Source organism: Ranitomeya variabilis, chromosome 3 (assembly GCF_051348905.1).
Source record: "Ranitomeya variabilis isolate aRanVar5 chromosome 3, aRanVar5.hap1, whole genome shotgun sequence".
Classification (NCBI taxonomy): Eukaryota; Metazoa; Chordata; class Amphibia; order Anura; family Dendrobatidae; genus Ranitomeya; species Ranitomeya variabilis.
Genome location: NC_135234.1, coordinates 303,149,788 through 303,164,472, shown reverse-complemented (window position 1 = coordinate 303,164,472; position 14,685 = coordinate 303,149,788). Strand labels below are relative to the sequence as shown.

General features: G+C 44.7%; 2 protein-coding genes across 10 annotated transcripts in view; one reads left to right on the top strand and one right to left on the bottom strand.

Moving 5' to 3' along the window:
• The window catches only part of EYA3 (EYA transcriptional coactivator and phosphatase 3), a 758,790-nt gene that overhangs the window by 159,880 nt on the left and 584,225 nt on the right, over nt 1-14,685 (bottom strand). For 7 of the 9 annotated variants that reach the window (XM_077295599.1, XM_077295598.1, XM_077295602.1 and 4 more), the window contains one exon: nt 3,816-3,848. The exons of the other annotated variants lie outside the window; for them this stretch is intronic. In XM_077295599.1, the coding sequence (XP_077151714.1) occupies nt 3,816-3,848 (33 nt within the window). The remainder of the gene's footprint in view (nt 1-3,815; nt 3,849-14,685) is intronic. 9 annotated transcript variants of the gene reach the window in all.
• The window catches only part of XKR8 (XK related 8), a 523,821-nt gene that overhangs the window by 402,153 nt on the left and 106,983 nt on the right, over nt 1-14,685 (top strand). The gene's annotated exons all lie outside the window — the stretch shown is intronic.

Genomic DNA, 14,685 nt, shown 5'->3' with positions numbered 1-14,685 from the left:
AAAAAAAAATAAATAAAAAAATTGCATCATTTTCCATAGCATCTCAATGTTTCGGGATCTGGGGCTGAGTGACTTATTTAGATGCGAACTCGACTTCAGGAAAATGGCCACCACGATCTCCATCTGCGCACCCGCGACATCCCGCGGCCATTTTCCTGAAGCCCCGGGAAGCCAAGCACTACCATCTGCGCACGCGCGGCCTCAGGAAGATGGCCGCGCCCACCAATAAACCGCTGAATAGCCCAGATCGCGCTCTTTTCCTTCAGCTGCGCAGTGGATTCGCCTGTTGGGCATGCGCACACCACTACGCCACCAACGGAAAGATGAGCAGGATCTGGGGGAGAAACAGCGATGTCACCACGCCCATATGACCAGACCAGCGTGAGTGACAGCCCAAAACGGCGACTTTACAAAGGTAATTCGGCAGCATAGGTGGGGAATAAAGGCACAAAAAATACACTAATGTAAAGCACAGCTCTTCCCCTATTTAATGCTATTTTTATCTCAGCTTGAAAAAACGGGGTGACAGGTTCCCTTTAAATCAGTGAGTGGTGTCACACAAGTAATACTTAATAAATAACATTTCCCACATGTCTACTTACATCAGCACTATTTTGAAAGGAATTTTTTTTTTTTTTGTTAGGAAGTTATGAGGGTTAAAAGCTGACCACCAATATCTCATTTTTCCAACAAAATGTACAAAACCATTTTTTTCTTTTTTAGGGACCACCTCACATTTAAAGTGAGTTTGGGGGTCAATATAACAGAAAATACCCAAAAATGACACCATCTAAAAACTGCAAGCCTCAAGGTGCGCAAAACCACATTCAAGAAGTGTATTAACCCTTCAGATGCTTCACGTGAACTAAAGCAATGTGAAAGGAAAAAAATGAACATTTTACTTTTTTTTTAACAAAAAAATTTACTTTGGAACCAATTTTTTTTTTATTTTCACAAGGGTATCAGGAGAAAATGGACACAATTTGTTGTGCAATTTCTCCTGAGTACGCAGATACCCCATATGTGGGGAAAAGCCACTGTTTGGGTACATCGCAGGGCTCAGAAGGGAGGGAGCACCGTTTTACTTTTTGAACGCAAAATTGGCTGGAATCAATGGTGACGCCATGTCGCGTTTGGAGACCCCCTGATGTACCTAAACAGTGGAAACCACCCAACCCTAACCCCAAAACAACCATAGCCCTAATCCCAACCCTAGCTTTAATCCCAACCCTAACCCCCGACCCTAATCCACCCCTAACCCCAACACACTCCTAAAACTAACCCCAAAACACCCTAAGACTAACCCCACAACACCTCTAACCCTACCCCCAAAACCCACTGTAGCCTAACCACAACGGGAAAAATTGAAAAAAAAAAAATGTATTTCATTATTTTTCACTAACTAAGGAGGTTATAAAAAGGGGGTTTTATTTACTATTTTTTATTTTAATCACTATGATAGACACTATCAGTGTGATCAAAATCAACCAATAGGAAAAATGTCCCATTGTTGCCGGATGCCGACCGGCAGATCTCGGCAAGCGAACCGCACACGCGCCTGACATTTTCTCCCGGAACAAGATGCCGGCGGCCTGGGGGACATCACGGGGGCAAGCAGGGACAACACAGGTAGTAAATAAAGGTAGATATCCCAGCTCCTTAAATTATTTTATTGTAGACACATTAAAACATGAAGTGCGGCTTTATCCTCATAACGTGGAGTGCACATAACCACCGACAGTCCAGCAACGCGTTTCGATCTACTAGGATCTTTTTCACAGCTGAATTCATTATGCTCACGTTACTTATAACCCATATGCACCAATCATATTCTCGATATATATCATGTGATTACGTATATCAAGGTCCTTGAGCAATATTTTTACTCTTTTATATCCTTGACCGCAAAACATTCTATAACCTATTAAAACATTGATATATATATAGATATATATATATATATATATATATATATATATATATATATATATATACAGTGCCTACAAGTAGTATTCAACCTCCTGCAGATTTAGCAGGTTTACACATTTGGAATTAACTTGGCATTGTGACATTTGGACTGTAGATCAGCCTGGAAGTGTGAAATGCACTGCAGCAAAAAAGAATGTTATTTCTTTGTTTATTTTTTTTTTAATTGTGAAAAGTCTTTTCAGAGGGTCATTTATTATTCAACCCCTCAACCCACCAGAATTCTGTTTGGTTCCCCTAAAGTATTAAGAAGTAGTTCAGGCACAAAGAACAATGAGCTTCACATGTTTGGATTAATTATCTCTTTTTCCAGCCTTTTCTGACTATTTAAGACCCTCCCCAAACTTGTGAACAGCACTCATACATGGTCAACATGGGAAAGACAAAGGAGCATTCCAAGGCCATCAGCGACAAGATCGTGGAGGGTCACAAGGCTGGCAAGGGGTACAAAACCCTTTCCAAGGAGTTGGGCCTACCTGTCTCCACTGTTGGGAGCATCATCCGGAAGTGGAAGGCTTATGGAACTACTGTTAGCCTTCCACGGCCTGGACAGCCTTTGAAAGTTTCCTCCCGTGCCAAGGCCAGGCTTGTCCGAAGAGTCAAGGCTAACCCAAGGACAACAAGGAAGGAGCTCCGGGAAGATCTCATGGCAGTGGGGACATTGGTTTCAGTCAATACCATAAGTAACGTACTCAACCGCAATGGTCTCCGTTCCAGACGAGCCCATAAGGTACCTTTACTTTCAAAGCGTCATGTCAAGGCTCGTCTACAGTTTGCTCATGATCACTTGGAGGACTCTGAGACTGACTGGTTCAAGGTTCTCTGGTCTGATGAGACCAAGATCGAGATCTTTGGTGCCAACCACACACGTGACGTTTGGAGACTGGATGGCACTGCATACGACCCCAAGAATACCATCCCTACAGTCAAGCATGGTGGTGGCAGCATCATGCTGTGGGGCTGTTTCTCAGCCAAGGGGCCTGGCCATCTGGTCCGCATCCATGGGAAGATGGATAGCACGGCCTACCTGGAGATTTTGGCCAAGAACCTCCGCTCCTCCATCAAGGATCTTAAGATGGGTCGTCATTTCATCTTCCAACAAGACAACGACCCAAAGCACACAGCCAAGAAAACCAAGGCCTGGTTCAAGAGGCAAAAAATCAAGGTGTTGCAGTGTCCTAGTCAGTCTCCTGACCTTAACCCAATTGAAAACTTGTGGAAGGAGCTCAAGATTAAAGTCCACATGAGACACCCAAAGAACCTAGATAACTTGGAGAAGATCTGCATGGAGGAGTGGGCCAAGATAACTCCAGAGACCTGTGCCGGCCTGATCAGGTCTTATAAAAGACGATTATTAGCTGTAATTGCAAACAAAGGTTATTCCACAAAATATTAAACCTAGGGGTTGAATAATAATTGACCCACACTATTATGTTTAAAATTTATAAAAATTTAACTGAGCAACAAAACTTTTTGGTTTGTAAGATTTATGCATCTGTTAATAAATCCTGCTCTTGTTTGAAGTTTGAAGGCTCTAACTTATTTGCATCTTATTAAACCTGCTAAATCTGCAGGGGGTTGAATACTACTTGTAGGCACTGTATATATATATATATATATATATATATATATATATATATATATATATATATATATATATATATATATATATATATATATATATATATATCATTTAAAATACACATATTACACAACACATCAGTAATGAAACATTATCTCATTTCTTTTGTTTAAGCAGTCAGGGTATCGCGTCCCCAGGTAATATATCCAGAATGCTTCTCTATTTAGAAGACGTCTTTTAGAATCACCTCCTCGCCAAGAACTTTTTCTTTGCTCAATACCTGAGAATATTAAGGATGACATATTGCTGTTGTGGTGAATAATAAAGTGCTTTGCAGCCATATAAATACTACGTGCATCTTTACCATTGTTTCTTATATCTCTTATGTGTTCAGACAGTCTTGTTTTTAATTTTCTTGTAGTACACCAAATTTATCTTTATTGACAACTAGTACATTCTATTTGGTATACTACATTTTTCATGTTACAATTAATAAATTGATTTATTTACGTTCTGTTGCCCTCTTGATTATTTAATTTCTTTGTACTATGTGCAAATTTGCAGATTTTACATTTGTTTGCTCCACACTTCACATATCCCATATACGCACTCGTGATGGGAGGGAATAAGCGGGTGCTGTCATGGGCTCCGAGAAACACTGTTATCGGTGAGTAACTATGACTTTCTCGGTCTCCCATGACAGCACCATGGAGAGAATTGCAGAGACTAAGGGTACCGTCACACAGTACCATTTTAATCGCTACGACGGCACGATCCGTGACGTCGCAGCATCGTATGATTATCGCTCCAGCGTCGTAGACTGTGGTCACACTGTGCAATCACGGCGCTGGAGCGATGCCGAAGTCCCCGGGTAACCAGGGTAAACATCGGGTTACTAAGCGCAGGGCCGCGCTTAGTAACCCGATGTTTACCGTGGTTACCAGCGTAAAAGTAAAAAAAAACAAACCGTACATACTCACCATCTGATGTCCGTCCGGTCCCTTGCAGTCTGCTTCCCGCTGTGACTGAGTGCCGCCGTAAAGTGAAAGCAGATCACAGCGGTGACGTCACCGCTGTGATCTGCTCTCACTTTCCGGCCGGCAGACAGTCAGAGCGGAAAGCAGACGGCAAGGGACCGGACGGACATCAGATGGTGAGTATGTACGGTTTTTTTTTTTTACTTTTACGCTGGTAACCACGGTAAACATCGGGTTACTAAGTGCGGCCCTGCGCTTAGTAACCCGATGTTTACCCTGGTTACCAGCGAACGCATCGCTGGATCGCTGTCACACACAACGATCCAGCGATGACAGCGGGAGATCCAGCGACAAAAGAAAGTTTCAAACGATCTGCTACGACGTACGATTCTCAGCTGGGTGCCTGATCGCAGTAGCGTGTCAGACACTGCGAGATCGTAACGATATCGCTAGAACGTCACGAATCGTGCCGTCGTAGCGATAAAAATGCCACTGTGTGACGGTACCCTAAGCTTAGGGAGGGACCACAGCCTCGAGAACCCTTCACTTAAAGTTCAAGTCAGACACAGAGGCTAGATTTAATCTATAGTGTCTAAATTAGGTTGATGGTGATGACCAGGTGGCCACTTTGCAGATTTGCTCTATTGATACCTCTGACCTCTCAGCCTATGAGGTTGCTACCGCTCTTGTGGAATGTGCTTTTATACCATCCGGGATCGTATTCCCCGTGGATGAATTTGCCAAGGCTATTGCCTCCTTTATCCACCTTGCCAAGGTACCCTTGGATGCCCTGAATCCTTTTCTGGGACCCTGGAAACAGACAAACAAAGAGCCTTCCTTGCTATACTCTCGGGTGGATTCTAAATATTGGACTAGACAGCTTCTGACATCTAAACTATGAAATTTTTGCGCTCTCTCATTTTTTGGGTTTGGGCAAAAGGACGCAGGGACACTTCCTGTGACCTATGAAATTTGGATGCCACTTTTGGCAAATAGGCCGGGTCGGTTTTAAGAGTGACTATCATCTAATATTTTCGTAAAGGGTGGGTTAGCAGACAGGGCTTGAATGTCGCTTATTCTGCATGCAGATGTTATAGCTACCAGAAGAATGGTCTTTAGTGAGAGTGTTTTTATGGGAATTGTGTCTATGGGTTCAAATGGAGGACCCGTTAGTGCAGAGAGGACTAGGTTTAGGTCACACGAAGGTATTTTTTGAGTAACTAGAGGTTTTGATCTTGTTATCGCTTTAATAAATCTTATTACCCATGAATTGGCCACAATATTTTGATTGTAGAGTGCAATTAGAGCTGCCACCTGTACTTTTAGAGTACTGACAGCGAACCCTTGTTCCAGACCCTTTTGTAGGAATTCAAGTATCTTATTAATTGAAGCCCCATCCTGGACTTTACCTTGGAGACAAGATAGGAATTTTCTCCAAATTTTCCCGTAGGCTTTAGTAGTAACAGGTTTCCTACTTTTTAATAACGTAGCTACTAAGTTGTCCAAAAAACCCCTTTCTTTTAATAGTCTCCGTTCAAAATCCAGGCTTTTAAATGTGTTAGTCGCCTGCGGGTGGAAGATCGGCCCTTGGTCTAGTAGGTCTAGTATATCCGGTAGGATTCATGGGTCCGAGACCGATAGCATCCTTAGCCAGGAAAACCACGTTCTTTTTGGCCAGAACGGAGCTATAAGGATCATTTTTGTTTTGTCCTGATTTTCCGAATAACTGCCGGAATCAGAATAATGGGAGGAAAAGCGTATGTCAGCTTGTGGGTCCACGGGATCAGTAAATCATCCAGAGCCTGGGGATTCCCTTTCGGGTTCAGTGATCAAAACATGTTTACTTTTTTGTTTTCGAAATTGGCAAATAAGTCTATTGTTGGGGTCCCCCACATTTCTGTAATCTGGTTGAAGATAGATTGGTTTAGGGTCTACTCGCCCTGTTTTAACGGAGGACGACTCAAGTAATCTGCTTTTTTGTTGTTTGACCCCTGAATATGTAGTGCAGAAAGGGATAGTAGATTTTCCTCTGCAAGACTGATAATTTTGTCGGAGGAATTCATCAGTGATTGAGACTTTGTTCCTCCCTGGTGATTTATATATGCTACTGTCACTTTGTTGTCCGAAAAAATTTGGATATAATGTCCTTGAATGTAATTCAGAAAAAATAGAAGAGCTCTATGCACCGCCCAAAGTTCTTTTTGGTTTGAGGATGCTGATAGAGTAGCTCAGGGAAGCTGGCCAGACCAGGAACTGTCTCCTATGTGAGCCCCCCAAACCCTGGGACTCGCATCAGTTGTTATTACTCGAGATATTTTTGCCATCCAAGAAGGGCCGTATTTAGAGTTTATGCCGCCCTAGGCACTTTTCATGCTGCCTCCCCCATTTGTGAGTATGACACTATCGGCAGTGACTTGGGCTACTTTCCCATCAGCGATTTTTGCCATTTGCTGCAGATCTGTCAGTTTTTCCGCATCTGCCGCGTAACGGATCACTTACGGCAACACTGCGTTCAGCCTCATTCATTCCCTATGGGACATGAGCGGCACTTGCGGTTTTGCCGTGATCCTGCAAATGTGGTACTTGCAGCAATGGAAAAAAAACGCTGCTAGCGGTGTTTTTTTGTCTCACCACAAGAGCCGCACATGTACGCAAGTCCCATAGGGAATGAATGAGGACAAATCTATGTATATGCCCATGTAGCTCTTTCAAAGACAACTCCAGCAATATTTTTAATTTTTTTCTTGCTGACAGCGGGCATTTAACTAGAGCTTCCGTCGTGCGGCCGTAAATATGTGCATCGCTGACTCCCGTCACGTGATCGGGAGTCAGTGCTGCATTGCCATAACAACCTGAGGTATCCTTGAGACCGCTATGGTTGTTGATGCCGGATTGCAGTGAGCGCCACCCTATTGTCGGCGCTCATAGCAATGCTGTAATTTTACTACACACAGGCGATCTATGCATCACCTCTATGTAGCAGAGCCGATCAGGGTATGCCAGCTTCTAGTCTCCCATGGAGGCTACTGAAGCATGCCAAAAGTATAAAAAAAAAAGTGTTTAAAAATTTAAAAAAATAAAAAAACATAAAAGTTTAAATTGCCCCCCTTTCGCCCAAATCAAAATAAAAAACAAAAATAAAAATCAAACATACACATATTTGGTAATGCTGCGTTCAGAATCGCCCAATCAATAAAAAAAAAAAAAAAGATTAACTTTATCGCTAAACAGCGTAGCGGAAAAAAAAATCAAAACGCCAGAATTACTTTTTTTGGTCGCCACAACATTGCATTAAAATGCAGTAACAGGCGATCAAAAGTATCTCCACAAAAGTGGTATCATTAAAAAAGTCAGCTCAGCACGCAAAAAATAAGCCCTCACCCAACCCGAGATCCAAAAAGTGGAGACACTACGCGTCTCAGAAAAAAAGCACAATTTTTTTTTTTTTTTTTAGCAAACTATGGAACCTAGACATGTTTGGTGCCTATGAACTCATAATGACCTGGAGAATCATAATGGCAGGTCAGTTTTAGCATTTAGTTAACCTAGCAAAAAAAAACACACAAAAACAAGTGTGGGATTGCACTTTATTTGCAATTTTACCGCACATGGACTTTTTTTCCCCCCGTTTTCGAGTACACAATATGGTAAAACCAATGATGTTGCTCAAAAGTACAACTCGTCCCCAAAAAACAAGCCCTCACATGGCCATATTGACGGAAAAATAAAAAAAGTTATGGCTTTGGGAAGAAGGGGAGTGGAAAACAAAAAAAGCTCCGGTCATGAAGGGGTTAATAAAATCAAACAAGTCCCATTTTATTGATAAAGGAGATTCTTAGACTTGTAGTTCCACTAACTGCTGAGCCCTGTCCTCTTTTAGAGAGGGGAGATGAGACATCAGAGGTGGATAGCTGCACATAACTGTAAACCATCAGTGTAGCAAAGCTGAAGCGGTCATGTTGCCCTGTATGTGCTGTGTATTAGACCAGCAGCCCCTGGGGTTATGCCAGAACATCACAGAGGAACATGCTGTTACATTAGTACAAGACATAATTTGAGCAGAGTCGCTTGATGCCCAATAAATGTGGTATAAAAGAAATCACAATACGATTCCCCCAGATAACATACGACTCCCTCAGCTCTGCTACATCCATACTGATGCCGCCTCTGCCCTGCTACATCCATACTGATGCCGCCTCTGCTACGTCCATACTGATGCTGACTCTGCTCTGCTACATCCATACTGATGCCGCCTCTGCTCTGCTACATCCATACTGATGCCACCTCTGCTACGTCCATACTGATGCCAACTCTGCTCTGCTACTTCCATACTGATGCCGCCTCTGCTGCTACTTCCATACTGATGCCGCCTCTGCTCTGCTACGTCCATACTGATGCCGCCTCTGCTCTGCTACGTCCATACTGATGCCGCCTCTGCTCTGCTACGTCCATACTGATGCCGACTCTGCTCTGCTACGTCCATACTGATGCCGCCTCAGCTCTGCTACGTCCATACTGATGCCGCCTCAGCTCTGCTACGTCCATACTGATGCCGACTCAGCTCTGCTACGTCCATACTGATGCCACCTCTGCTCTGCTACGCCCATACTGATGCCACCTCAGCTCTGCTACATCCATACTGATGCCACCTCTGCTCTGCTACGCCCATACTGATGCCACCTCAGCTCTGCTACATCCATACTGATGCACCCTCTGCACTGCTACATCCATACTGATGCCACCTCTGCTCTGCTACATCCATACTAATGCCGTCTCTGTTCTGCTACATCCATACTGATGCCGCCGCTGTCCGATCTCCTAGTAATTTTGCACAAGTCTTGACACATGAGATCAGTCACATTGTGCAGTAATTCGGTGTTACATTTAGTAAGAACATAGGCTTCTCACTAGGTTTCTAATGCATGGAGCCGATTTGCACCATCTACTATGCTGCAGCTCTGCAGTGTGTGCTGGGAACAGGGCCGGCCCGAACGTATAGGCGAACTAGGCGGCCGCCTAGGGCGCCGACCTTAAGGCTACGTTCACACTTTGCGGTTTTTGCTGCGGATCCGCAGCGGTTTTGACGCTGCGGATCCGCAGCAGTTTTCCATGCAGGGTACAGTACAATGTTACCCTATGGAAAACAAAAACCGCTGTGCCCACGTTGCGGAAAATTCACTGCGGAACCGCTGTGGAAAAAAAGAAGGAGCATGTCACTTCTTTCTGCGGATTCCGCAGCGGTTTTCAACATGCACCAATAGGAAAGTGCATTTGAAAACCCGCAGAAGAATCCGCAGAAGAAACCGCATGAAAATTCGCAGTGAAAACCGCAGCGGATTTTCACTGCGGATTTTCAAAAACCGCAGCGGAAAAATCCGCAGAAGAATCCGCAAAGTGTGCACAAGCCCTAAGGAGGCGCCAGAGAAAAAATAGAAAAAATTATAAAAAATCTTTTCAAAAGGCAAAAGGGTGTATGGAGCGGAGCTGAATGTGTATGAGGTGTATGGAGCGGAGCCGTGTGTGTATGAGGTGTACGGAGCGGAGCCGCGTGTGTATGAGGTGTACGGAGCGGAGCCGCGTGTGTATGAGGTGTACGGAGCGGAGCCGCGTGTGTATGAGGTGTACGGAGCGGAGCCGCGTGTGTACGAGGTGTATGGAGCGGAGTGCGTGTGTACGGAGCGCAGCCGCGTGTGTAGGAGTAGCTATGTGTGGCCATTATACGGTACGAAGTATCATGTGCGGCCAATATACAGTATGGAGCATCATGTGTGGCCATTATACAGTATGGAGCATCATGTGTGGCCATTATACAGTATGGAGCATCATGTGTGGCCATTATACAGTATGGAGCATCATGTGTGGCCATTATACAGTATGGAGCATCATGTGTGGCCATTATACAGTATGGTAGATATGAAGATCACTGCACACGTACAAGCTGAAGGTATGCTTAAGGTGAAAATTTTTATTTGTAGTGGTTTTTTAGAGAAAGCGATGTTGTCCTTTTTGGAAACTGGGAGCCCGCATTCTTGAACATGGGAGTCTAATGTTAGTCCCAGAAACTCTTGAATTCGGCAGGGATCTAACGTCGATTTTTTTATATTTATGAGTCAGCCTAAGTTTGTCAAAGTAGTTATCACTCGGTCCCTCTGTTCCCTGCAACTTTGAGCCGAGTAGCTTGCAATAAGGAAATCATCTAAGTAAGGGATTATTAATTTATTTTGTTCCCTTATGTGAGCCATCATTTCCGCTACTATTTTTGTGAATATCCGGGGAGCTATTGATATTCCAAACGGGAGGGCTCTGTATTGGAAGTTTCTTACTTGTCCGTTTATGGAGAGCTCCATCCTGAGAAATTTTCGGGATTGTTTGTGAATGGGCACATGGTAATATGCATTGCTTAAGTGTAGCACGACCATGTAGCAGTTCGGGAAGAGGATTTTTATGGTGGATTTTATTATTGTTTCTATTTTGAACTTTTGGTTTTTTACATATTTGTTCAGGTTTTTTAGATTTATTATCGTTCGATAAGAGCCATCCGGTTTTGGCACTAGGAATAATGGGGAGTAAAAACCCCTTCCTATCTCTTGAGGGGAAATCTCCTGAATTACAGACTTCTGTAACAGAGTTATAATTTCGTTATCTAGTGCAGGTTGCTCCACTGCTGAGGACCTTGTTTTCATTATTACATAATTTTGGGGGGGGTAAAGAGAAGAAAATCTGTTTTTAGTCCGGACTGTACTAGATTTAGAATCCAAGAGTTGTTGGATATTTTCTTCCAGGCGGGAAGGGACAAAGTGAGTCTTTTCCCCCACCCCAGGGAAAATGTCATTTAGAGGGTTTTTTGTCACAGGAGGTGTTGCCAAAAAGGAAACCCCTGTCCTTTCTTCTTCCTTCGTCCCATCTATTTTGTTCTCTGGGGAGCCTTCTGCGAAAGAATCTCCGTTTCCGAAAGGACTGTCTAAATGGAGTTGGTCCTAGGTTTGGAAACTTTTTCTTTTTATCTCCTGCTTTCTTTTCTGCAGGATGTCATCCAAGGTCTCCCCAAACAAGAAGTTTCCTTCGCATGGAATAGAACATAATTTGAGTTTCGTTTGAAGATCCCCCGCCAACTGTTAAGCCATAATGTTATTATTATTATTATTTATTGTTATAGCGCCATTTATTCCATGGCGCTTTACATGTGAGGAGGGGTATACATAATAAAAACAAGTACAATAATCTTAAACAATACAAGTCATAACTGGTACAGGAGGAGTGAGGACCCTGCCCACGAAGGCTCACAATCTACAAGGGATGGGTGAGAATACAGTAGGTGAGGATAGAGCTGGTCATGCAGCGGTTTGGTTGATCGGTGGTTACTGCAGGTTGTAGGCTTGTCGGAAGAGGTGGGTCTTCAGGTTCTTTTTGAAGATTTCGATGGTAGGCGAGAGTCTGATGTGTTGTGGTAGAGGGTTCCAGAGTAGGGGTGATATGCGAGAGAAATCTTGTATGCGATTGTGGGAAGAGAAGATAAGAGGGGAGTAGAGAAGGAGATCTTGTGAGGATCGGAGGTTGCGTGTAGGTAAGTACCGGGAGACGAGGTCACAGATGTATGGAGGAGACAGGTTGTGGATGGCTTTGTACGTCATGGTTAGGGTTTTGTACTGGAGTCTCTGGGCAATGGGGACCAGTGAAGGGATTGACAGAGGGGAGAGGCAGGGGAATAGCGGGGGGACAGGTGGATTAGTCGGGCAGCACAGTTTAGAATAGATTGGAGGGGTGCTAGAGTGTTCGAAGGGAGGCCACAGAGCAGGAGGTTGCAGTAGTCAAGGCGAGAGATGATGAGGGCATGGACTAGGGTTTTTGCAGATTCTTGGTTGAGGAATGAACGGATTCGTGAAATATTTTTGAGTTGAAGTCGGCAGGAAGTGGAAAGGGCTTGGATATGTGGTTTGAAGGAGAGATCAGCGTCAAGGATTACCCCGAGGCAGCGAGCTTGTGGGACTGGGGAGAGTGGCAGCCATTTACTGTAATGGTTAGGTTCGTTGGGGGGGTCGCGTGAGATGGGGGAAAGATGATGAGTTCTGTTTTGTCCATGTTAAGTTTCAGAAATCTAGCGGAGAAGAAGGATGAAATAGTGGACAGACATTGAGGGATTCTGGTTAGTAGGGAGGTGATATTTGGTCCAGAGATGTAGATCTGTGTGTCATCAGCATAGAGGTGATACTGAAAACCATGAGATTCTATGAGCCAAAGGTGTAAATGGAGAAGAGCAGGGGCCCAAGGACTGAACCTTGTGGGACTCCGACAGATAGGGGGCGAGGTGAGGAGGTGGTGTGTGAGTGGGAGACGCTGAATGTCCGGTCTGTTAGGTATGATGAGATCCAGGATAGGACCAAGTCTGTGATGCCAAGGGATGAGAGGATCTGTAATAATAGGGAATGGTCCACTGTGTCAAAGGCAGCCGACAGGTCGAGGAGGAGGAGAACAGAGTAGTGTCGCTTGCTCTTGGCGGTTAAGAGGTCGTTGGTGACCTTAGTTAGGGCAGTTTCAGTGGAATGGTGTGACCGGAAGCCAGATTGTAAGCGGTCAAAGAGGGAGCAAGAAGAGAGATGGGAGGACAGTTCAAGGTAGACGTGTTGTTCCAGTATTTTGGAGGCATAAGGGAGAAGTGATATAGGGCGATAGCTAGATACAGAGGATGGGTCAAGAGAGGGCTTTTTGAGGATAGGTGTGATGGAGGCATGTTTAAAGCTTGAGGGGAAAACACCAGTTGTTAGTGATAGGTTGAAGAGATGGGTTAGGGTTGGGATGAAGACTGTGGTGAGGTTTGGGATGAGGTGGGATGGGAGCGGTTCAAGCGCACAGGTGGTGAGATGCGATCTTGAGAGTAGAGTGGAGAGTTGATCTTCTGTAATGGTGGAGAAGTTGGTTTTGGAGGTGGAGGGCAGGGAAGTCGGGAGGAAGGGCTCTGGGGCTTGTTGACCAAAACTGTCTCTGATGCTATCAATCTTCTGCTTGAAGAATGAGGCAAAGTCTTCAGCGGAGATAAGTGGGGAGGGAGGAGGTGCTGGGGGACGGAGGAGAGAATTGAAGGTGTTAAATAACTGTTTAGGGTTGTGAGACAGGGAGGATATGAGAGATGAGAAGTAGGTTTGTTTAGCTGTGGCGAGTGTGGTCTTGAAAGTAGTGAGGGACTGTTTGAATGCGATAAAGTGGTCGTTGGAGTGGGATCTTTTCCATCTGCGCTCAGCAGCCCTGGAAGCTAGCCTCAGTTCTTTGGTCAGGCTGGTGTGCCAGGGCTGTCTGTTGATTTTGCGAGCTTTGGTATGTGTAAGTGGGGCAGCAGATTCCAAAGCTACAGCTATTGTGGTGTTATATAGAGCGGCAGCGTCATCCGCATTGTGTATGGAACTTATGTCTGTGAGAGTGAAGACAGATTCCGAGAATGAATGTAGGTCAAGATGTTTAAGATTTCTGCGAGGATGTGAAAGTTTGTGGGGTGGGGATTGTAGACATGGAGTGGAGAGAGATGAGAATGTGAGAAGGTTGTGGTCAGGGAGTGGAAGAGGTGAGTTAGAGAGGTTAGAAAGGGAGCAGAGGCGGGTGAAGATGAGGTCCAGTGTGTGACCATCTTTGTGAGTGGCTGCAGAAGACCATTGAGTGAGGCCAAAGGAGGAAGTGAGAGATATAAGTTTAGTGGCAGCTGAGAGGGAAGTGTCAATGGGGATGTTGAAATCGCCCATGATGATAGTGGGGATGTCCGCAGAAAGGAAATGAAGTAGCCAGGTGGTGAAGTGGTCAAAGAAGGTGGTGGCTGGCCCTGGGGGGCGGTAAATGGCAGCCAGTTGGAGGTTGGAGGGGGAGTAGATGCGCACAGAGTGCACCTCAAAAGAAGGGAGGGTACAGAGGGTGGCAGTGGGATTGGGGTGAAGTAGCAGTTATCGGACAGGAGAAAACCAACTCCTCCGCCATGCTTGCTGGCTGCATTGAAGAGAGCTGCAGCTTTGGATGTTAAGCGTACAGAGTCCGCCGATGAATCTGCTAGGAACGCTGCCACAGCTCTAATTACAGGGATTGAATCTAGCATTTTATTTCTGGGAGAACCATCTTTAATTTGTTTTTCCAACTGGTCAACCCACACCATTAAAGATCTAG